We start from the raw sequence: 25,003 nt of genomic DNA, 5'->3' as shown, positions 1-25,003 counted from the left end.
ATTAGAAATTCAAATTTGTGATTAAATGAGGAAGAGAGAGTTTTGGGGATTGCAAAAATCTATTATTAAATAGGTGGATATGGAGGGGCCATTATATGGTATGAACAGTGGTCCAATGTAAATAAAGACTTCTGCAAACTAAATGGTAAATTTGAGGTTCTATATATACTTGCAGACTCAAAAATCTTCCAACTATTGTTGGGAATTATGATATCACATGGTTTCCTTTTTCTCCATGATGGGAAGTCAGCAACCCTCTGGTCTTTGTTCTTTATTCAATTTAAGGGGTTCCTCTTCTTATCATCAAAGTTGGTCTTTTGATTTCTCTTTTGTCTTAACTTTGATGGTTTGGGAAAGAAAGCTGCTAGGCTGCGTAGTGTATGTTAGTCTAACCTATCCAAAAAAGACAATCTAGGCCCAACCCTAAGAGCTTAGGGGTATTTTCAGAATGGCATCGTTTTCAATGGAAGCTAAGCTTTGAAACATTCCACTATGCCATTGCGTTGATTAGGTCACACACTGTCTATAAAATGAACAATATAACCATCGAGAAGGGGAATCCAAGGATCATCCCAAATTTGCATAGAATGACCATTTTCAATGATCCACGGTAGACCCTTCTAAAGAAGCCACCATGCCTACAACGGGAGGAAAATAGTTACTGCAATTAAAAGAGATTTGCCCATGAGGAGTTAGGATTCTAGAGAAGTAGCCATCCCAGCTTAAGAGGTAGCTTAAGAGGTAAGGCCACATTTTGAGTGGAAAGGTCTCGAAACCCCAAACTTCCTTCAAGTTTAGGCTTACAAAAGACCTTCCAACTAACCCAATGAATTTTTCGCTCATTTTGTTTTTGCTTCCACAAAAAAGTGCAACTAACTATTTTGAGATCATCCAATAAACCATTCGAAATTTTTTAAATCAGCCATAATATATGCATGGAGGAAGCTATCACTCCGCCAATCGGAGATAAAAGCTTTTCTTTCCAACCTACAATTTTAAAATAAATCATTATATACATTAAGGAAGCCTGACTTCACCAAATCTACTTACTTCAACACTTTGGTGATAACAGTTTACACCCTTTAATTAACTATTGTTCTATTTTAAACAAATTAGGAAAGATTGCTTTCCATTTTCCATTATTCATTGGAATTGGGTAACGCTGAAACTTTCCTTGAAAAACACCTAAAGAGACTTTCTTGGGGTGTTTGGTCACAAGATCAATTGAATATGTATACTTTTCTGGGTTTGGGATTAAATACTTTAAAATGGGTAATGGGTTAGCTTTAAATGTTATTTTTTAGTATTGACTTGAAGCTGAAGGACCAAAAAGTTATGAAATATAAATATATATCCTTCGTATTTTGTAGCCTTCTTTACATTATTACCTACGTTCTTTGAATCCATCACCTCACGTTGGAAATTATTGATTGCTCCCCAATTAAAAGAATACAATAAAACTATCAAAATGTTCGCCTTGAAAAGTTTTTGAATTGATAAAAAAAAAAAAAATTGGATGACACAGGATTAATATCTAAGCATACCAAACGGCAAAGAAACTAGGGGTCTTGATGCTTTGTCTTCGGCATGGTTATCAATCAATCACAAGAAAAAAACCATTAGTTTTTTTTTTTTTTTTTTTTAACTTACAACTTTATAAAACTATATGTTCCTCCCCTTTCCATCTCCAAACTGATTACAATTTTTTTTTTTTTTTTTTTTTTTAACTTACAACTTATAAAACTATATGTTCCTCCTCTTTCCATCTCAAACTGATTACAATAATCCCTCAGCGCCCACTGAGAACATTAAATGAATTCCTGACCATAACTCAGAGTAAGAAACCCACCAATTAATTATGCATTAGAAAACTAAATATAATATTCTTGTTCAAGAATGGTTTGTCATTTTTTTTTAATGAATAAATAATATAATATAACCTAAAGGAGAAAAGGAAACAAGGGGAGCAAGCTAAGAACTAGCACCAACAAAGGAAAAAACTCATAAAAAGCACCAATTAAAGAACAAGGTGAGCCTGAAAAAAGGACCAACCAAGCCACACCAAAACTAAACAAAATCCAAGGCCCAAAAGCACGAACAAGCCAAGATTCTCATGGTAGAGCACACGAAGGCACACAATGGAAAGGGAAGCCAGGAAAAGGGAAAAAAATCGTCTGTAATTTTGATCTTGTACAATTTCGTGAAATATCACTTTCAGGGGGTGATATGTGTATTGATACCAATGCAATGGTCCAGATCTGATTTAAATGACTCTTCATTGATTTAAGGTTTTGTTAGTTGTACCAGATCTGGACCATTACATTGGTATCAATACACATGTCACCCCCTGAAGGTAGTATTTCACGGAATTGTACGAGATCGGAATTGCAGACGATTTCAACCCCAGGAAAATGGGTGGGGGGTGGGAAGGAAGGGAGTTTTATCTTAAAAGTTGTTTCACAATATTGATGTATACTTTATTGAAGTTCTATAACCAAGTGAGTTCTTAGATTCGATCATACTGGTTTACATTTGTGTATATTTGAAACTTAGGTCCCGTTTGATAACGTTTCTGTCGTTTCTGTTTCAAGAAACGGTAGAAACATAAATTTTCGCTTCTAGAAACAGAAATGGAATTGAAGGTATTTGATAAGTCATGTTTCTGGAAGTCAATAGTTATCAGCGAAATAATGGCCACAAGTCGTTACTTGTTTCCCCATGGGTCATTTCTTGAACTATAAATAGGTAGAAATTTCAATTTATATTTTTGAAAATAAGTGAAACGTAACAGTTTTATCAAACTCTTTTTATTCCGTTTCTATTATTTCTGGACACAAAAATAATAGAAACACATTTCTTAAAACGTTATCAAACGGACCCTTAGTACTCCGACTACTAATTAGTCCAATCAATCCCCTTTTAGACATAGAAATTCTTCTTCTTATCAGTTCAAACTTTTAAAAGAAAAACTTCATATAATATTGGATTTTCATCATATCCACGTGTTCATAGTATCATTCAAATTATTTGTTTGTAGAACTGTTAGAGAACATGACATGAATGACAAAAGGGATTTTTTTCTCTCAGATCCAAAATGGCGGGAAGCTTTTTCTGCCGCAGCCCATACACGCCATGTGGCTGATATATATATATATATATTATGAGGCTCTATCAGCATGGATTGTCCTTTTGGAGTACCAGACAACTAGTAATGGCTCTAGTAAAAGTTTAAAACTATACCAATTAGGTCTTGTTGGGCGTTGACAGATGAGAATATGATGGGCTTTGATAAAGTGTAATCTGATCGGTAAGTAGTACGTGACACCTTTTACTCTACACCTTTCTATTCCAAGTTTCAATAATAAGAGCTGAAGAAGGATTGGCTTTAGGGCCTTTCAGGGCTGGCTGAGAATCTCTTTTGTTGTTGTTGTTATTGTTTTGAAAGGGAAAGATAGTAGTTAGGGGTGTCATATTTCAGCCCAAGTTGGTCGAATCAATTGAAACAATAGAATATCAAAAAGAAAAAAAAATTTCAAATTTTCATTATATCTCTACGGAGAAAGATCGTTGCCTAATCATGTGCCCCTACACCCATACATAAGAGGTGGTAAAAGGACCACTCTACCCCTAATTGAATGCCTGTGATTCTCTCTTTATTGGTCTTCGCATTAGAACAGTGGTCACACAACTAAGTTGTAATCCTTATCTCAAAACTAAATAATAAAATAAAAGAGAAATTTTAGACATAAATAGAAGTGGTATATATATATATATAGTACTTATACTTCGTAGCTAATCTCTCACTATTTTACCTTTCATTTTTTACTTAAATACCATCTTTCTATTATTATTTTTCATCATTTTCAATATTTTGATAACCATGTTATCTTTTTTCTTTAATTTAAAATCTTCAATTCTAAAATACAATCACTTTCCCAAAACCCTCTCTCTCTCTCTCTCTCTCTCTCTCTCTCTCTCTTTCTGCCGCCTTAGGCCCTTCGCTCTTCAGTTCACAGTTTTCATTCTAGCGTTTCAAAGCCTTATGCTTTGAAGGTGTTTAAATTCCACTTCCGGCGGCAGAGACCTCCTGTTACAGAACCCTAACACGATCTGTCTCCATTTCCTCGAAACTATTCTGATGCTCTGGAAGATCGTTGTAAATCGAAACCTTCACTTAATCCTGAATGGATTGTGACAGCTCTAGAAGTTTTTGAGAGGGATTCAAAGACCATTGCCAAAAGCTTCACTCCTCTCTTCTCTTGAAGGTGACCGTTTTATTTTATTTTTTTATCTTTTACACTCATGACTGTTTCTCTGTTGTGATTTCTTGAAGCACTTCTTCTCCGTCTGAATCCAAAGCTCAGTGATGATTTTTTTATGTATTTTCTTTTTCTTTCTTTCTGTCATTCCCTTCTACTCATCCAACTGATACTCTGTTTTCCCTTTCTTTGCTACTGTTGCCGGTGCTATTAACGAAGATGAAGATCACAGCAGCTACTCCTCGCTGTTGAAGATCACACAGAATACATTTTGATATCATGTTAGTTTCAAATCTTTTCCTATATTAAACTACAAATCCCACCACACACTCTCTTTCTCTCTCTAATATTACTTTATAATAATAATTTCTTTATTCATAAAAAAATTATTAATTCTAACACTAAAACTGGAGCGCCACCTCCTTGAAAAAAAAAAAAAAAAAAAAAAAAATCCAATCACCACCTTACACTTAAAAAGATACACATTATTCTATTTTTAGGTATCATAATATTAATTTACTATCCTATTTATAAGGAAGCTTTTGAGAAAAAATTGGTACCATTTTGAGATCATTTTAATTTCGGTGACAACTGTAGATCAAGTGAAACAAATTTTTTATAAGTAATTCAACCAATATCCTTTCCTTCCTACTTTAGTAGTGAATTGCAATAGAATAACTATCACACTGGATCTTTTCATCCTTGAAACTCAGACCAGAGATGAATTCACAACTATAATAGAAGGGCCCAACTCCAAATCATGTAAAGTTCATGAAACCCTACTTTCAATTTAACTAGATAAAATAATAAATTAAACATGTCACTACTTTTTTTTCTGTCTGGATTTTTTCATCCATTAAATTCAATTTTTATTATTATTTCTCTATTTCAAATATAGTGTATGACATGGGTAGAGTAGTATCTATGAGCTAAACAGCTTCACTATTTTCTTTTTTCTTAACAACTTGTTTTCCTGGTCTATGTATATATTGTCTAGGTACTGCATTGTGCCATCAAGGATATTTGGTAGGTCCCCCCTGCTTGTGAAATGTGCTTTCTCATTCATTGGTTACCATCTGTATGAGTACATTATATTTTTCCTAAAACCATTTCACTTTTGTATGTGGTGTTAAACTATAAAGTGCAATCTCTCATGCATCCATTCTTTTGAGATATTCGTGATTCCCATGGTGACAAAAAGGTGTTAATGATTTATTTTACTTCTATTTTAAAAAGAAAATATAACAAAGCCATGTAAATCACGATTTTAGGCCTATTACATTGCTGATTTCCTATATTCAACTTTTTCTTTAATCCTGGTTTAATTAGATTGTTTTTTCTATATCTCATTTCTTAGTTTGTTTTTATTAATTCTAAATTTATTCTTATTTGCACCAATAAAAAGATTTACACTAAAATTTCTTGAAATATTTTTTTTTTTAATTTTTTTTAATTATTACAGTAATAAGTGAGACTACCTTCCTCCTTCACACTCATCTTTCTCCAATTAATTATAATCTAAACCATGAAGTGAATTTTGAGGGTGGAGTGAAAATAATGATTTTTTATTACTATTGATTCATGCCACATGTTTAAAGTGTTAAATATATTATTCACAATTCTAATATGCTTTCAATACTTTTGATTTCATTGCAAATGATTAAAATGTTTGTCAAGCATTACACTAATCTAATACATATTTTTTTACAGGAAAGATGACAATATTAACCAGTATTAATCAATTAAAGGCAAATGACAAGAATTGGAAAATAAATGCATTCGTATTGACAAAAACTGGAATCGTTAATTACAATAATTCAAACGGAACTGAAAAACTACAAAAAAATACTTTAATGGATGATGAGGTATGTTGAAATATTTTTTATTTTTTCAATTTATTTTTTAAGATCGATTAAATGTTAAATCATTTATATTTTGCAGGGAACAAAAATTCAAGCAATAATGTTCAACGATATTGTTGATCAATTAGTTGACACATTGGCTATAAGAATGACTTATTTCATATCTGATGCAACTATCAAAAGAGTCAATCCAATTTCACAAATGTGAACAGAGAACATGAATTGACTCTAAGCAACAATACAAAAATTGAAGAAGCTGATGTTCACTTAAATATTGAAAAATCAAGATATAAATTTATCAAGATCAATGAATTGAAATTGGACATAGATAAGAGCAATAAATTATTAGGTAAGTAGTTATGTTTTCATTCTTTACCAAGAAAAATGATATTTTCATTTATACTCAATAATGTAATTATGACTTATAATTATCCAAATAAATACAATACTAACTTCAATTTCTTTTAATTTTTTTTGTCTAGATATTATTGGAATCCTTGTAGAGGTACAAATTGTGTTCTCCATAACAACAATCAAATGCGTGAAAATGGATATGAGAGAAATTAAAATAATTGACAAAGACTATGTTTCCTACATTTAAAAATATAATTTTTATCATTATTTTTTTTTTTTACTAATTATATCACTCAATTTAAATTATCATTAATCTGCTCCAATAATACTCTCGTTATGGGACAATTATGCAGTAAATGAAGGAGGAAAATGTATGGATGTTATAGAAGAAAATCCTGTGATTGCATTTTCATCAATTAAACAGATGGACTACCAAGGTAATGTATATATATTAAAAAATATTACACATTTATTTCAATAAAATAAAAAAGTTTTTAAATGTGTAGGTGGCTCACTTGGTACAGCAGCATTTACAATAATTAATACAAATCCAATGATCACAGAAGTAGATGAATTAAAAAAATGGTATATAATCAATTTATTCAAATTATTATTCATTGATTTATTTATTTTTAATATGTGTAACAATATTAAAATTTATTGTGCAAGTTCAAATCAAAATATGGATAAAAAAAAAAAATACTTCTCAAAACTTCAAAGGAAGATAAATACAAGAGAGTTGAATGGATTGAAATGAAAGATTTAACAGATGAAGAATATAAAACAATTTTGGTAAGAAAAAAATTATATCAATTTTATTTATTTATTTATATCAAAGTCATATGATTTCAATATATTTTATTTATTATTTAACATCTACATATTTACAGAATCAATATTATTGCATTGAAGGAAAGATTATAAATCTAGAGAATGAAAGTTCATGGTACAATGCTTGTAAAACATGTAAAAAGAAGGTACAATTAAAGGGAGATCATGCAACATATGACAAATGTCAAAATGATGATACACAATATACACAAAAGTAAGTATTCTACTCAATTTCATTAATAGACATCATATGTCCTGTAATAATATAGAAAACTAATAAATTTTACTCATTGATAGGTACTTCGGAAAATTCAAGATCAAAGACTCAACTGAAACAATAATTGTGATCAGCTTTGAGGAACTTGAAACAGTTATAGGATGTTCGGCAATTGAATATGCAAGATCATCAAAAAAGATAATAATGTTGAATATATATTAAATTAAAAAAATATAGTAATATATGATGATAATAACAAATTTGTTTTCATGTGTTACAATGCAAACAAAAATTGGATGCGTGTTTATCAAAGAATTATTCTTCCTACTTCAAAATGGATTCAAAAAATGATGGAAGTCGAAAATCAAGAAGCATTGTTATAGATACAATGAAAGAACGACATGCGGACAAAACAAGAATCATAGATGTTGAAGAAGATGATGACAAAAAAGGAAAAAAAATTTAAATAGAGAAGGATTAAGCAATACCATTTCATTTTTATCCCAAAACAATTATTTTTTATTGCAGCAAAAACTCATGGGCCTTCTTAAATAATTTTAAGTTTCAAAGTTGTGTTATAAATGTAGAAGACTTACATACTCTATTTTAAATAATCTCTCTTTATCTCTATAAATTTAAGTTATTGCATTCTTTCTCTTTATTTCTATAAATTTAAGTGGACAATCTCTCTCTCTCTCTCTCTCTCTCTCTCTCTCTCTCTCTCTCTCTCTCAATGTAAGAGAACAAATGAAACTGATTAAATATTACTCATTTATGTTTCCACCTGCATTTGCATGTGTAATTCTTACTAGTGTATATATATATATATATATATATATATGTGGGAAAGAGCAAGACTTGCACAAAATAGTTCTTTGATAAAGATATGTGGGCTAAGGTGTGTGAACATTAACCAAAAGGAAAAAAAAAAGGTGAACTTTGAACAAAAGCAGGAAAAAGTGGCTAAGGTGTGAATAGAGGTGAGAAACAGTGACTCTTGGGAACTTGGATAGAAGTTACACTAAAGTATTTTAACATCGTCAACAATAGCATAAAGGACTTGGAACATCATTCTCACTTTATTTTTGAAAATCTAAAAATTTTCTCTTGTCAAATATGCTGAATAGTTGCACGAAATGTCAATCTTCCAAGATATTTTAAAGGGTCATCTTCAATTTTTATTTATTAAAAAAAAAAATTCTTGGAGGCTGTATGAGTCTAATAACTTTAGGGATCAAATAAATATTTTCAAAACCAAAACTAGTAGATATAAAATAAATTTTAAATTTACTTGTCTCAAAATGCCCTTCAAACTCCCCCTCCCCAAGTTAACTCATTTTCCATACTTAAAATTTGTGAACATATGTTTAACGATAATTTCTGTGATTCATTTGCTATGTTTCAAAGAAATATCAATCTTCCCACATATATATAAATATATATATATATATATATATATAATTTAAGAAAGGGGAGTATTCTCTTAGAGGGGACACTGGTGGAGGGTGCACTTCCCACCCCCTACACATACACGACATATCTCTTTTAAGTTGAAAAACCAACTCTCTTTTTTTTTTTTTCTATAAAGAAGTTGAAAATCAACTTTCACTTTTTATTTGGTAGCTTAAAATATGTGTTAAAGTTAAATACATGGTGGGCAATATAGATGCATGTCTAATGCCAAGGGTGGACTCCTCAACCAAAGGTGACTTTACCCTCCACATGGCTTAAAATGGGTGATTGTGAAGGATAGGCCTTGTTCATAGGTCAAGTAGAAAATATGTTTTCAACTTTAGATTAGTTAGTTCATTTTGACATTTCTATATCATTATATTATATAGTATTTTCGTTGTAGAAGCATTTTTTATTATTGATATTTTGTTATTCAAATAAATGCATAAGTTTGATTTGATTTTTTATTTATTATTACTATTATTATTATTTTTTTGTGTGTGCATATTCTAAAATTTAAATAAGACCTATGGATTAGCCCATATTTGTACCTTGTATTAGCTGAAATTTTGTAGGTAAGTAATGTATGACTGCCTCAAGTTGCAAAATAATCATCGCAAAAATTAAAGTATACAAAGAGATTGCATGGACATAGGGGTGTCAATTCCTAAACCGAACCGGTAAAACCGGCCGGACCGAACCGATAACAATTCGGACCGAACCGAACTGAAGCCTTATTGGTTCGGTTCGGTTTCGAGTATTGCAACCCCAAAACCAAACCGAACCGCACCGAAAACCGGATGAACCCGAAACCAAACCGAAACCGGCTCAAAACCCGGACCGAAACCAAACCGGTAAGAAACCGAAACACTCCAAAATTCATTAAAAAAATCAAAATTTGCATAGTTTTGTATACATTTGTATGGAAAGTCGAATCCAAACTAGACCAAAAACCAAAACCAACTTGGTTACAAATCGATTGAAGAAACCGAAGTTCAACAGTTCATCATTTGGTTGTTTCCTAATGGCTTCATACCGGTTTAAAAAACCGATCCAAACCGAAATGAACCTAATAAAGCCAAACCGGTACCAACCCGAACCCAAACCGCACCGAAGCCAACACCGGACCGAAACCGATAAATCCTTAATGGGTCGGTTTCGGTCACTTCCAAAGTCACACTGAAACCGGTGGAACCGGACCGAAACCGCACCAACCCGGACCGTTGACACCCCTACATGGACATATAGGGGAGAGAACACCATTACATGGTAAGATAAATGATTGAATGACATGAGTCTAATCCCTAGATATCTAAAAACCATGATTGCCTTGTCAACCTTCCATGCTGCACCACTGGATATCTGTGCCCACACAAGAGTATCTATTGACTATCGGTGTGCCCATCCATAAAACATTTTAATAAAATGAGGGCTAAATTAGCATGGCAAATTAAAAGTGTTTCAACATTTTTCAACCAAGCCTGAAAATTTATGTGCTGTTCTAGGACTAATAACCCAGGTTTTGTGTGATGGTCAGCCCAAAAATAACACTATGTACTCTGTACTCTTAAATGAGCAAGTACTTAAAAGAATAATTTTTTTTTGGAGAAAGTTTTCCATCACCGTGGTGAAGGAAAAATACATTCATCGGGTCATAATTACTCCACCCTTTACTATACATACATACGGAATTGATAATGCCCTTCCCACTATTCCCGGTGCCCATCCCAAGACACCCAAATGGCCAGACCCATCAACCACTTCATATCGTGCCTCTTACTGAAGTTGGAAACTCTCTTTTATTTATTTATTTATTTAAGAGACCCATGAATCATGCATATACATGTTTATGTAATCCATGTGGGAATCTTTCCTACACAACCATTTCAAATCATTCCACGTTCATAGATGATGTCACTATTTTGAGTGTTGGATTGAGAATACATAGTTTGGATTAACTCGAAAATTTCATAACTAAATTTAGTCAAATATCCTCCCATGTACTAGCAAGCATCCGCTTATATGTTCATGTGCGCCTATGGGCTTTTAACTGCTACTGTTCATTTTCCCATAACCCTAGATATTCAAAACTCACTTTTTGCCATGGGGCAAACTTTGATATGGTTGAAACTTAAAATGTGAGCAAAGGACTTTAGGTCTACATGTTCATAAAATTTGGACCTCATTTGATCTACAAAATGGCAATGGTTGGCACTTAAACTATTGAAAGATTTTTATCAAGGGCGTATGGGAATCTATCTATCGCATATTAAGTTTTTATACAATATTGATGCATGTATATTACATACATGTTACATCAAACATATAGGCTATCATCTATACATTCAGTCATACAGAATTGCGATGCCATGCAATCTACATGTTGTGCTAAGCTTAACATAAATCTTTACCAAAAAAAATTTAGGCTGTGTTTGGTATGTATTTTTGAAATAGATTCTCAATTTAGAACTAGAAACGAGAAAGTAGAGAAGAACCGGATTTTAAAATGCATTCTAAACCCATAATCTATTTCGTAAATACATAATAAACCCAGCTTTAATATCCTGACTTATGCACCAGAACCCATCTTAGATTTGTAGCATATATTATTGCCCTCCTATGTAAAGTAACCACTTCTTTTACGCCAAGCTTGGGCGCTATGTTCTACTGGGCCCAAGCCCAACCCTAGCCTGAATTCTTGCTGGCAGGGCTGGGCCTACCCCTGCCTGGCGAAGCCCATCCTACTTAGATCCCAACTTCTAACTAGGGGTGGTTACTTGGATGGATTTGTTGAACCTCCCTGAGCAAATCTGTGACAAACCCAAGGTTAGGCTGAATGGTTTTGACCTCAGGTTGGGCTTGGGCCGAGAAAACAAAACCAGAGGATGAGTTCGGATGGCTTGGAACATTTAGGCTGTGTTTGATGTGCATTCTCGGAATAGATTCTAGGTCTTGAATTTCCCTCTTTTCTTCTTGACCTAGAACCTATTCCGATAGCAAACCAAACACAACCTTAGATTAATAAAAACTCAAGGGGCTGAGAAGATCAATACAAGATTGAGTATTAAAGTCCAGGGAACGATTTTTCTAGATGATTCATCTAATTTGGAGTTTATGAAGGAACACCTATTTTTAATGTCAAGTTAGATATGGCTAAAATTTTATTGTGAGAAGTGTCTAGGGCTTGTTGCTCACATGTCGAATCTTAATAATAATAATAATAATAATAATAAAAAGAATTAATTAAATAGAAAAATAAAACACTCAAATATTTAGGACTTTAGAAAAAAAATGCATGACAATACAAGGAGGGGATGTATCATAGTATGTTCACCTCTCCTTAAGGCCTACTTATCAATTTTTTTCTTTTATAGGTACAAAAATAAACCAATTAGGGATTACATTTGATAATTAAATAGACTAAATGACAATAATATTTTTCAAAATCCCAAATAATAAAACAAATACAACAATAATGTAGTTTGTGTTTAATACGACCTCCGGAACATGGGTATATGCCCATGGAAATAAGTACAACATAACAAAGTCTTATCCCAACTTAATGGGTTCAGCTAATGGATCCAAGCAAAGCGAAGGAAAAGGAAAAGTAAGAATTAAAGAAAACATATTGGTGATAACTTTGACGACATAGAACACAACTAAGGGGGGTCCGTCACCTGGATCCTAGCCAATCTAGTTGTTAATTTGAATGGATTTATTTATAATAAACGAAACATGAGAGAATGTAATCCGATGTCATTAGGATTTTTTAGGCATCGTTTGACAATGTTCTGTTTCTTCTGTTTCTACGTTTTCTTGTTCCCAGAAAATGAGAAACAACCTAAAAAGCATTTGATAAAGTTATTCTGTTTCACCTGTTTCTAGAAATATAAATCAAAATTTATGCCTATTTGCAATTCTATAATCGATTTTGACGAAACAAGTCAGATTTTTTTCGTCGTTTCTAAAAACGAATTTGAGAGAAAAAAAAAGGCTATTGTGCCTAATAAATCTCTCAACTATTTAAACCTAAAAAGCGGCAACCGAACCCTCTCTCCCTTTTGGGCATCCGATGATACTATTGGATTTTTTAGTGGCATTATGTTTATAAAAAACATTTCGATAAATAGGTTTATCAAATACTAAAAATTCTATTTTTGTTTCCGTAAATATGAAAAGTCGTTTCTGTTTTTACACAGAAACAACAGAAATATTATCAAATGATACCTTAATTTTTACGTAGGTTTTGTTCTGTCTTAGAGGCCATAGTGGCCGATTTTAGGGTTTTTCGAACGGACTCGTTTGGTTTTCAGATCTGAGCGGCCGAGTTTCAACATTTTTGAGTCGACTCTCGTCCCACTCTTTTAAGTTGAGTCTGCCAGGTGCCCCCTCCACATCGTTCAGTTTCAGGAAAAATAAAATGAGCGAAGAAGAAACGAGGTACTTCTCCAAAGATTTCGAGTGGGAAGAACTAAGAGAAGAGGTCGAGAAGGATTTGTCACTTCGGTATCATCTTCTCCCTATTGAATCCTCCATTCCATTCTCTTCATCGTCTTCGCCTGTCGCCAACCAATCCGAAGCATGGAAGAGCTTTCATAATCGTCACTCTACAGGGAGATTCTTCAAGGTTGCGATTCAATACTCACTTAAATGCAGCTCTATTCTATTGTTTATATGTATATGTCTAATTCCCTTATTTTTTATTTTACTTTTTGCGAAGGGCAGGAAAGAAGGTATCTATTGAAGGAATTCCCAGAACTACTAAGCTGTCATGAATCTTCAAAGGTTTTGGAGGTGGGATGCGGGAATGGGAGCACCGTTCTGCCCATTTTACGGTACGTTAGGGCTTGTCTTACTTTGGATTAATTCCTTTTTGGTAGTAAGTTTTTTGAATAAATTCTTTAGATTGATTGCTATTAAACCTGTTTTGGTTGAAGGAGAATTTCTTTGAGCTAGATGAGTTGCAAGACAAAGAAAATTAGAATTAATGCACTCAAGGGAACTTTGTAGCCTACCTGACACCTTTCAACTAACAACTATGCCAAAATCTGACGCCCTCACCTGAGTCTAACTAACATAACCAATGACAGCACTGTTGCAAGTTGAAGGAATGAAAAGGGAAAGGAAAATGGCAAAAGAGGACATGGAATCAGGTAGAACGTGTATGAGAAGTCGTGCTTTACCGGATAAAGAATGAGCTTCGGCAAAGCAGAATGGCAGAAGGAGAATTCTGGTGGGACAACGACCGAATGATTAAAACGACTCAGAGAGCCAGAATTAACATTTTAGACATAATAAATTATCATAGCCTCAATCAGAAGCGCATAAAAAACAAGAAACCTAATACATTGTTGGAAATTATTGGACTTGGTCTTTGCTTGTGGATTGACAATGTGGTGTTGCATGGAGGAGAGGGTTGGGAGAATCAAGATAATGATGCAGCTCAAAAGGGGAGGATTCAAAATAAACTATGAAATAAAGAGAAGTACATGATAACAAGGATGATAGAGGATCACTTATGCTGCTGCAGTTTCCCGCTCAACCAGGACCTAGAGACCACAGTTAAGAATATTGGCCCGGAGGGTGACCCCGGGAAGGAGGATCCGATGCCTGAGTTAGTATTCCAATATAAGCAGGAGGGAAAATAGGCAGAGCTCTGAGTGTTTTGATTATCTTACCCTGAATTTTGCTAAGTCCTCTTTTTATAGTGGTCAATGGTTTCTCTCATTGATTGATAGGTTGCTTTCCTTGCTGATGTGGACTCATGAGCTATTGGTGTACCGATCACCATTAGGTTTGATAACCGTCTAACCTAACCATGGTTATGTTTGTTAGCATTAGTTGAATTAAAAAAGGTTATGGATGTCGTTATCCGATGATTAGGTAGTAGATCTGGGTGACATATGGACGGTGGATGCCAATTATGGGATAGGGCATCTGGTGAGTTGAGATCATTGTTCAACAGATGAGGTGGTGAAGGTCCTTGGTTTCAGGTCGGTACCATGCAGGATGACCATGCTTGGTTAGAGATATCCATTCTTAATACAGGTTGAGGCTTGGGTTGATGCAGATTCTTCACCAAACTAGGCTTGTTTTATTAGGAATAAGCTTAGAGTTGGGTTGTATACGTGTTGGGCCTTCAGTCCATGTGGTTTGGAGTGTATTGTGCTACTTTTATGGGTCTAAACTAGGGGTTCTAAGGTTGCATACGGGATTCAGTGATTTGCTTCCTTTTTCTTTAGTTTCCTTTTTAGATGGGGTTATTTAGTTTCTAATTTCAGTACCTAAATTAGTTTCTAATTTCAAGTCATTGTTAGTTTCTAATTTCTGTCTAGACTAGTTTCTATTTTCATTAGATTCTAATTTCCAGTTTTTAGTAACTTCTTGTAATCAATTTTTAGTAACTCAGATTTAGTAACTCTGAGTTACTATTACTTGTAAACCCTCCCCATCATTATTATAAATAAAGGAGAGCTCTCATCATAGAGAGACAATTTTGATTTTGGAAAAAAAGAACTTGCTGCTGGTCGCTGCCATGCATCTACCGGATTTTCTGTGTGTTTGATCACAGTGGAAGGGAGTGGTGTTTGATCCATTCAACACTTTGCGGTGTGAAGCCCGAGTGGTCTTTTTAAGCTTTCTTATCTTTCTTCTTTCAAGTCTACTTTCAAGGTCTACTACTGCTACAGGCATTTACCTCTTTTCCCTTAACAGTTCTGTCCAGGCGATAGGTTTTCTGGGCAGGAATATCGACTTCTGTTCTGACTCAACCCCTAGTCACTTTTGGCCGATATTTGAATCAGAGGTTCCCCTCATTAAAAGAGCAACTCGATCCAGTTTTGGTCCCCATCTGGGATGTGGTTCTTAAGTTATTAGGAATCTCTATTTTCTTGTCCTCTAGTGACTTTACTAGAACAGAACCAGAATCGATTGTTCTGGGCAGTCCTATTTTGTTGCTGTAGTGTCTATCGTTGATTTGGAACTGTTATCATCCTAATACTACTGCTGACTCATTCCTATTTGTTCACTGCTGGTCTGTTCTAAGTATTATTTATTATTGGATATTTTGACCTAATCTGTTCTGTTTTCTGAGATCGATAGAAGCATCTGGTTGTTCCTGATTTCTGTGGATGTTTGTTCACAATTTATGATCTGTTATGACCCTATTCCTATATCTGATTTAGTCCTTTAATCTGGGCTATATTCTGATCTCATAAATTCCAGATTCTGGATTCGAAACTCTGAGTTATAGATCTATTTTTTTAACCTTTATTTTGATCTGTGGTATTGTTTCTACCTTGGTTATTATGGTTGTTCTTTGGTCTACAAGTTCTTGTTGTTTGGGTCTAGTTTGACTTGTCAAATCTAGTCGGCTAGTCCTACATTATGGGTTGGTCGTCCTTAGATGTAACAAATATGGTCGGGAGATTAACTACTGAACACAAGTGTCATTGGTTGGCAAATCTTCGTGGTTGGCTCGTCTCCGTCTTTCTAGTAGTTCTTCGCCATCGTGATTTGAGTTTCTGTCCTCTATTAACTCACTTGAATCAGTAAGTTCTGCCTTTTCTCTGAGCCTGAAATAACAAATGTGTGTCCACCACATACTCCATAGAAATAGAATCCTCCCTCACATACAACTGGGTATCATGCGGTTTTAAGTATCGGTGCGTATCGTGCCGTATCGGCCGATACGTATCCGTATCGGTAGGCATCGGCATGATACATACCGGTACGTATCATAAAAATTTTATAACCCTTATGTATCGATACGTATCCCACGATACACACCGATACGCATCGATACACCACCGATATGCACCGATACTCACCGATACGTACTGATACTTTATGAAAAATTCAAAATTGAAGTGAAATGTACGTTTCGGTATGTATCGGTACGTATCGATATGTATCGGTACGTATCGGTGCGTTTCGGTATGTATCGACTGATACACACCGATACGTACCGATACGGTCATAAAATGGCCAAAATGGGTAATTTTTTAGAAAAACATAATTTTTTGAGGTGTTTTTGTTCCAAAGTTGTTGCCAATCATTTTTCTCTCTAACTAAAGTGGAAATCAAGGTTGGGAACAAGGATTTTACATATATGGGACAATTACAAACCTTGGATTCTTAGTGCGATACTCTCAATTTACTTTTTATGCATAATACATGTTATATATAACTTTTTTTAACTATTTTTTATGCAAATGTATATAAAAAAGTGTTTCCTATCCATTTATGTGCGTATCTTTAGCGTATCTTACCTTATCTCCGATATGATACGATACCTTCCGATACGTATCTTAATTTTGGCCGACCGATATGACGACCGATACCGATACTTTAATCCTTGGTATCATGCCATTTTAGGAGGCTAATGATGATGGCCCTTGATGTGACAACACATATCGAGGTAGAACTACGGGACATCAAATGCATGTGAGGCCCTTGGAACCCGCACACGGGAATAGCAAACGACTAAAGGCGAGTGACAAGGCTCGTGACGGAATACACTTTCAATCTACTTCCTTAACCTCCTCTACTAGGAGCCTAAGGGAGTAGGGGCAACTTATATACCATTAATGATGCTTCTGGTCGGTACTTAATCTCCCGACCACATTTATGTCACGTCTAAGGACAACCAAGCCAAGCCTTGCTCGTGACGGAATACACTTTCAATCTACTTCCTTAACCTCCTCTACTAGGAGCCTAAGGGAGTAGGGGCAACTTATATACCATTAATGATGCTTCTGGTCGGTACTTAATCTCCCGACCACATTTATGTCACGTCTAAGGACAACCAAGCCAAGCCTCAACTTGTCTCAGGAGTGGACATCTCTAACCAGGCGTGGTCATCCTTCATGGTACCGAAAACCAGGGACCTCACCACCTCATCTATTGAACAACAATCTCTGCCGACCAGATGCCCTATCCCATAATTGCCATCTACAGTCTATCCAATTATTGGCATCCATAGTCCATGTGTCACCCAGATCGTTTACCTAATCATGCGATAACGACATCCACAACTGTTTTCAAACTCAACCAATGCTAACAAACCTAACCATGGTTAGGTTAGATGGTTGTCAAACTTAAGGGTGATCATGGTTGAGTTAACCGTTGAAACCAGGTTAGCTGTCATGAGATTTGCCACCTTAGCTTGGATGGTGATTGGTCCACCAATAGCTCATGAGTCCACATTCGCTACGAAAGCAACCTATCAACCAATAAGAGAAACCACCGACCTTTATATAAAGAGGACTTAGCAAAATTCAGGGCAAAACAGTCAGAACACTCAGAGCTTTGCCTGTTTTCCCTCCGACTTATATTGGAATACTAACTTAGGCATCGTGGCCTCCTTCCCGGGATCACCCTCCGGGTCAATTTTATTATCAGTGGTCTATAGGTCTTGGCTAAGCAGGAAACTGCAGCAAACTCTTAATGCAAGGGTCAAAGAGGGTCACTTAATTCTAGGTCTCTTGGGTGAGTGAGCTCAAAAGGGGAGGATCCGAAATAAACTATAAAATAGAAAAAAGTACAAGATAATAAGTATCAGAGAGGACCACTTAACTCAAAGGTCAAAGATGACCACTTAACTATGGATCTATTGGGGATCACTCACCTAGGGGTGTCAATTTGGCTGGGCTTGGCTAGTCTTGGTCGGGCATGTGCCCTTGCACCGTGACTTGCCTATTTAAGGAATGAGTTGGTCTCGGTCGGGCTCGATCAACCTCGATCAGGTTCCAGACTTTAATCAGGCTTCTACTAATTGGACTGTAAGTGAGCCGTAATCGGGCTTTAATTGTCTTAGATTTTAGAAATTTTAATAAATCATCAATAATTTAGAAAGGACTTTACACTTAATTACATTCAATAATTGATAAAAATATCAATCTATACCTTATTCTGCCCCAAAAAAAAAAAAATCAAAATATACATATAAACGGTCTGGCTAAATGCGTCGAGTTTGTAATCGGGCATGTTGGGCGGGCTCCCGACAGGCTACACTGTGCATAGGGAGCGGCCGATTATAAACTGTTGGGTTGATCTCCATTGTGCTTTAATAGGACGAGCTAGATTAGGCTTGTCGGACCGGGCCTAAAATTGATACCCCTACACTCACCCAATTGTGGAATTCACTCACCGCTAGAGGGCCTTAAAACTCATAATAGGGCTCACCATGGCACGCCCACAAGTTCCAAAAATACAAATTATCAACTCCACCTTCTAAACCAAAAGATACATGTGTATAGGGGAGGAGAAAGAGCCGTTGGGAAAAAGAGCCATTGGATTAGATCCGTTGACATAAAGTCATTGGAAAATATCCATTTAAATAGAGTCATTGGAGATTAGATACCATGGGAAGAGAACTATTTCAAAGGAAGCCACAAAGAGAGACATTGGACATTGGAGACTACATGGCATTTAGTGCCTAATTCCCATGGCATCATCATGAATATATCAGATAGGTGGCCTAAGATTGCAAAAATTAGGATATCAGGAGCAGGTTTTACTGAGGACCTACTTGAATGGGTACAAAAATAGTGATGTAGATGGTGGGTTGATGGGATCATGCTCAACAGTACACTCTTAATTTCATACATATTCTAGACTTCTGGTGATGAAGCCTTTGAAAGATCAACAGTACACTCTTAATTTCATACATATTCTAGATTTCTGGCGATGAAGCCTTTGAAGGAATAATTAACTGCTTGAAGCCAACTCTGTAAGTTTTGAGATGGATCTCCTTGCTAAAGTATTAAATCATTACAGCTACTTTCGTCTTCCATTCTGGGATATCTGCAGAACTGACTCATGGGAGATATGTAGGTGCAGATCATGCAAAGCAAGTTTTTTATTTTTCCCTTTTCAGGTTAAAAGTAATTTCTTCAATCTGTTACTGGACTTTTATAATTGACTTGAAGGACCTAAACAATAATACATTGCTTAAAGGATGATGTAATTACTATATCTACTTGACCTTCCTCTTGCATATTATTATATTCCTTTATCCTTGTTTTATTTACTACAGAAGCATTGGGGTCCTTTATGGTTTAGCTATTTTTCCATATTCTACAGCACATGATAAATCAGCAAGAGGAACAGACAACTGGTTACATTGCAGAAACCATGTATCTTATGGAACAGAAATGATGCAGATAAAACATAGAGAGGGGCTTATTTTTGTGGAAATAAGCCTTTGGTTGAGTTACATATGTGTTGGGCCATGGGTCCAATGAGTTTCATTATAATAGGCCACTTTAATGAGCCTAAAATATTAGTAAGAGATAGGAATATGGGATTTACTTTATTAGTTAGTCTAATTAGAGTCTTAATTGTTTATTTTTAATTGTTATTATAATGTTTAGTTAAATTGGATTTGGTTCTACAAGTCCAGCCTCGTTTAAGTTGTTTCTTTATTATTTTATTCAGAGTTTTTAGTAGCAATAGACTAACTCCAATGGCAAGCTATTGGCTGGATGAGTTTTAGGCTTATTTTAAGTCTGTCTTTTTGAAATTTTATTTGAACATATGTAGAGGCGTACTTTGATGCATTAATGAAAGGTTTTTTTTTTCTTTTTTTGGTCTGTGGATTTAGGTTTGCATCTATGGGATTTAGTTGTATTTACTCTGGTTAAAGTCAAGAGTGTTTAATTGCTATGAAATTTTGTAGTGAACCCTAGTGAGGTTCTAGGTTGGGTACCGGTGAGATTCCAGCCTTACAAATCAGGTGGGGTTCCTGATTAGATATTCCTTTTTTTTCCCCCTCTATCTTTTCTTCCATCAAATCAAGTAAGTTTCTGAACTTCTTTTCTATCGTGCACATACTAGTTCTACTATTGTTTTCAAGTTCTGTTTTCAAGCCTTCTAGTCGAATTTCAGTTTTCCTAGTTGAAGTCAACTTCTTTTAAAAACTCAGTTTTCTGTTTTGATTTTCAAAGTCTGATTTCAGATTCAGTATTTGATTTCAGTTTTTCAATCTCAATTTCTTGCTTCAAATTTTGTCTTGTTCTAGTTCTTGAGATCTAGCCATCAGATCTGGATCATACTTACAGTCCTACTCTACCGTTCTACCTGATAAAGTAAGCTATCAAATTGAATTTCAGACCAGTCTGAGTAATTCTCTGAGTTATTGATTTTCTCCAAAATCAGGGTTTGTCCTTTTCTCTATGATCCTATTGCAAGCTGATCTCCCACTGGATCTCGCTTCGAGATTAGCACCACATTAAGGGACCAAAATACTTCATAAAGCAGAAGGCAACAATGCATTTTTCTCTCATAGTTATTTGCTTTTGATTCTAGTTTTCTACTTTAGATTCTTGATCCATATCAGACCTTTCATGCACATGTTTATCTTAGTGTTTCTATTATCACTATCCTTGCATTTTTTTTTTTTTGGGATAGATATCTTGACCTGATTTTGATTCTTATTAGTGGAAAGCAGAGCATTGCTGTTTATGCTTGTGATTGCAGTAAGGGGGCTCTTGATAGGGCTAAGGAGATGATAGATGCAGCTGATGGTATCTTAATCAAGGATAGATTCCATCCATTTGTTTGTGATTTTTCTCTTAATGGATTTCCAAAGTGGTTGGTTTGTGATTCTTGCCGAAGAGGTTCTCTGCAAAAGTATCATGATTTCCCTTCAGGTTGGAAGTTGTAATACTGGAGAAAATATTTTTTGAATTCCAAATGATCTTTCCTTTTTTATAGTTCTTGAGTTTGCAAAAACTACCATGGCCCTGAAGGACAGCATGACTTTATTCTCTTCTGTTGGTTATTTTCCAGGTGGAAATAAGAGTAATGAAATGGAGTTGAATGAGTTATCCTCCAACAGAGATCATTGTTGCATTGGTGTATTGGATTTTATTACCTTGGTATGTGTACTAGTTCACCTTGGTATGTGTACTAGTTCAACTCTATTTCATTACATGTGTTGCATTTATATTACTTGAATGGTTTGACATTTTGGTCAACTGAAATGCTGAATATATGTTGTGATTCCTTCTTTTTTTATCTAATTGCTTATTTTATTCAATTGAATGATGATTGACATGAGGAGATGAGGAATAGATCAAGTGAAAACAACGTAAGGTGTAACAGTCAAGTAACCCTAAAACTTCCTGGAAGCCCAAGGGGTTTTGAGCTCCTCCAGTTTTTTGTTGAAATTGATCTGATTGTGGACTAGGATCATAGATTTCTCATTTCTGTGTCTTATCAATTATTTATCTAGCAAAATATGGAATAGAATGTATTTTTAACCTTTTTTTTTTTTTATTTCATTTTAGATATTCACATTGGCTTCCTTGCCATTCCAAAAGATGCCAACAGCCCTGGAAGATTGCATTTCTGTTTTAAAGCCTGGTGGACTGCTCTTATTCAGGGATTATGGTAAAAAACCTGAACCAACAGTGCAGTACTAGTATACTAGAATGGTGCAGAATATTTATTTATTAGTAGCGATTGTAGATTTTAACCCTTTAATGAATAAATTTCTTCTACCATTTTTCTGTTTATTATGTTACAGTTTAATAAAACTTGGTTTCCTGAACCTCAGGCCTTTATGACATGACTATGCTTCGATTTCCGCTAGAACAGAGAGTGGGGTTTAGAGAGTACACGCGTTCTGGTGGCACTCTTTCTTGTTTCTTCTGTTTGGATACTGTGAGGGATCTCTTTGTAGGTGCAGGCTTCGTTGTGGTAATAATGATATTTCCTCTCTTCGTTTTGATGTGAAAAGCGTTTAGTGGTTGCACCCTACTTTCTAAGTCTGTTTCAAAAGGCAGATGTGAAGTAAAACCCTGGACCACAACTTCAGGCAGGAGCCTCATGCTACCTCCCTTGCCTATTTTTTATTTTTTTTAAAGGGAAAATGTTTTTTGTGAGGGGTGTGTCGCCCCTGTGCCCAGACAGATTTTTTTTGGGGGGGTGGGTGGGGGGGGGGAGAAATGACCAGCCTGCCCCCTCTTGAAATGGAAAATGACGCTTCTGTGGATGCTGCTTCATACGTTTCCATTGGCCCTCGTGCACTAATAGGAACTGGACTCCCCCACTGGAAAGACTTCCCCTTTTTAAATTGAAGAATTAGAAAAATGCAACTCAATATTCATGTTGGAAAAGAGAAGGTTGGAAAGCAAGAAAATGTCTCACTAAGATTTACCTTTTTGGCAACTTGCATTTTGAAAAACAAATAGTATTTGCTCACTAATATATATCTGAAGGTGATACACTTGTGGATCTCAATTTTGATAAAACACTCACAAACAAGGGGGGAGGGGGGCTATGTTGTGAGCTGATGTATCCAAAGCATCCAGATCTTGGAGAGAAATCTTCAAATGCTATATATCTCAAACCCTGAAAGCAAATTTAGTGAGGATTTTAAGAAATTTGGAGAATGAGGAGGAAAAGGAATTGGGCTTATAGTTCATGGTTCTGTGAGAACCCAAATGAAAAAATAACGCTCTACATAAGTTATGCCTCACATGCACTTCATCATGTATGATGAAATCTTAAGGGTCTAAACATCTGGCTTTCTAAAGTCATCCTTATCTTCTCTCTGGGGAAGCTTTATATTTTAGAAAACTCATCTTATCAAAAGAAGGCAGCAAAACAATGGGACCTGAATCTCTTTCCAGAAATAACTAGTAAGGCTGAGGCAGGACAAGAACTATGAACCTCCATCATGCCCTTGGGCTGGTGCAGTAAAATATTTTAAATTGGGATTTCCTCTGTTATCAGCTACAAAAGTTGCAGGAAAGTTGATGCTACTAAATTTAATTGCTATACATGGAGATTGGATGTCAAAATAATTTCTAGTTGTTTCCCTTCTTGAGTACTGCTCATGTTAATTAGTTTGTATGCTTGCAGCTTGAACTTGAATACTGTTGCATTAAGTCTGTCAATCGAAGAAATGGGAAGCAGATGCGAAGAGTTTGGGTTCATGGAAAGTTCCAGAAGCCACTTTAAGCCTAATATCAACACATTTCCATTGAAGCATTGCCAAAGAGATAATGTGTATCTGTTTGTTGTTGGTTTCTATGCATCTTTGTCACTCTTAGGGAGTTTAGCATGGTGCACGGAAAAGCCATTATCTCATTCTTGAATCCTCTTAAAGTTGTTAATACAGCTTATGTTAGCATTAATACATTTGGCTCAATGTTGGAAGGAAAAATCTGTGCATACCACCTGATTTCTTCACTCTACTCAGTTCTCCTGTTTTCTTCTAAGGGATCTATCTCAAAAGCTCTGTTACTAATCACAAAACAAGCTGTCAAAATGATTTCTCTGTTGAAGCACCCTAATTAACCACATGTCATGCAAGGGATCAAAACTCAGGTCCATGATTGTAAGTAATTTGTCTAAATTCTTTCTCAAGTATTATTTCTGTTAGTATCTTTAATATGAAGTTGAATGACTACTTGGGCCATTGCCATGTCATGTTGGATGAATACAAGTATAATAAACTTAATCCTGTCCATTTAGTAGAGAGAGCTGGTGGCATTGGGGATCTGATGTAGAACATCTGGATGTCAAACTATCTGAACTCAGAGCTTAGATTAGGGTTTAGCAGCTGAAAACCCCCCAAGTTTTTCTATTCTACCTGACAGGATGCTATTGGGTGGTCAGACACCTAATCGATCTGGCTGCCCTGCAAATGATTTCCTAAAATATTTATCAATAAATTTCATAATTGCTTTCTACTGTAATTTTTGTTCATAAGAGATTATTATGGTATCTATGCTTTCCTGTGTTCGAGTTCTAACTTGCAGAAACCTCAAACCTGCATGTTATAGTGGAACAAGGTCCAGGTATGGGGTTAACCTGATTGATTCCATAGTGTCCCAAGTAATCAAGGAGAACACAGTGTTGTGAAACACCACTCAATGCTTCCGGGCATCAAATTTGGAAAATGAACAGATATGGATAAGAGGTCTTATCCTCCTTTTAGAATTCAGATCCTGGAGAGCTCTTGCTCTGTGTGTGTGTGTGGCTACAGGCATTCAGCAATATTCCATGCCAGATGG

The 25,003-nt window shown here is 35.2% G+C and overlaps 1 protein-coding gene across 2 annotated transcripts; it reads left to right on the top strand.

The window, feature by feature from the left end:
- Window positions 1–13,244: 13,244 nt before the first annotated feature.
- On the top strand, window positions 13,245–24,181 carry LOC122077314 (tRNA N(3)-methylcytidine methyltransferase METTL6). Of its 2 annotated transcripts, XM_042643229.1 has the most exons (7): window positions 13,257–13,602; window positions 13,701–13,810; window positions 21,417–21,628; window positions 21,768–21,856; window positions 22,268–22,370; window positions 22,537–22,679; window positions 23,847–24,181. In XM_042643229.1, exons 1-7 carry the CDS (start codon window positions 13,396–13,398, stop codon window positions 23,943–23,945), a joined length of 963 nt encoding a protein of 320 aa, XP_042499163.1. In that variant the 5' UTR covers window positions 13,257–13,395; the 3' UTR covers window positions 23,946–24,181. The 2 variants fall into 2 exon arrangements, with proteins under 2 accessions (XP_042499162.1, XP_042499163.1); XM_042643228.1 differs by lacking the exon at window positions 22,537–22,679 and having other exon boundaries at window positions 13,245–13,602; window positions 21,768–21,878.
- The last annotated feature ends 822 nt before the right edge of the window (window positions 24,182–25,003 follow it).

This window comes from Macadamia integrifolia, chromosome 4, assembly GCF_013358625.1.
Source record: "Macadamia integrifolia cultivar HAES 741 chromosome 4, SCU_Mint_v3, whole genome shotgun sequence".
NCBI lineage: Eukaryota > Viridiplantae > Streptophyta > Magnoliopsida > Proteales > Proteaceae > Macadamia > Macadamia integrifolia.
This window is presented reverse-complemented; position numbering and strand designations above follow the sequence as displayed.

Excerpts from the sequence above, each read along its gene's own strand:
- LOC122077314 (XM_042643228.1), top strand. The coding sequence starts at position 13,396 with ATGAGCGAAGAAGAAACGAGGTACTTCTCCAAAGATTTCGAGTGGGAA. Across the intron at positions 13,603-13,700 it reads CTACAGGGAGATTCTTCAAG|GAAAGAAGGTATCTATTGAA; the intron begins GTTGCGATTCAA and ends TGCGAAGGGCAG. Across the intron at positions 22,371-23,846 it reads GCTCTTATTCAGGGATTATG|CTTGAACTTGAATACTGTTG; the intron begins GTAAAAAACCTG and ends GTATGCTTGCAG.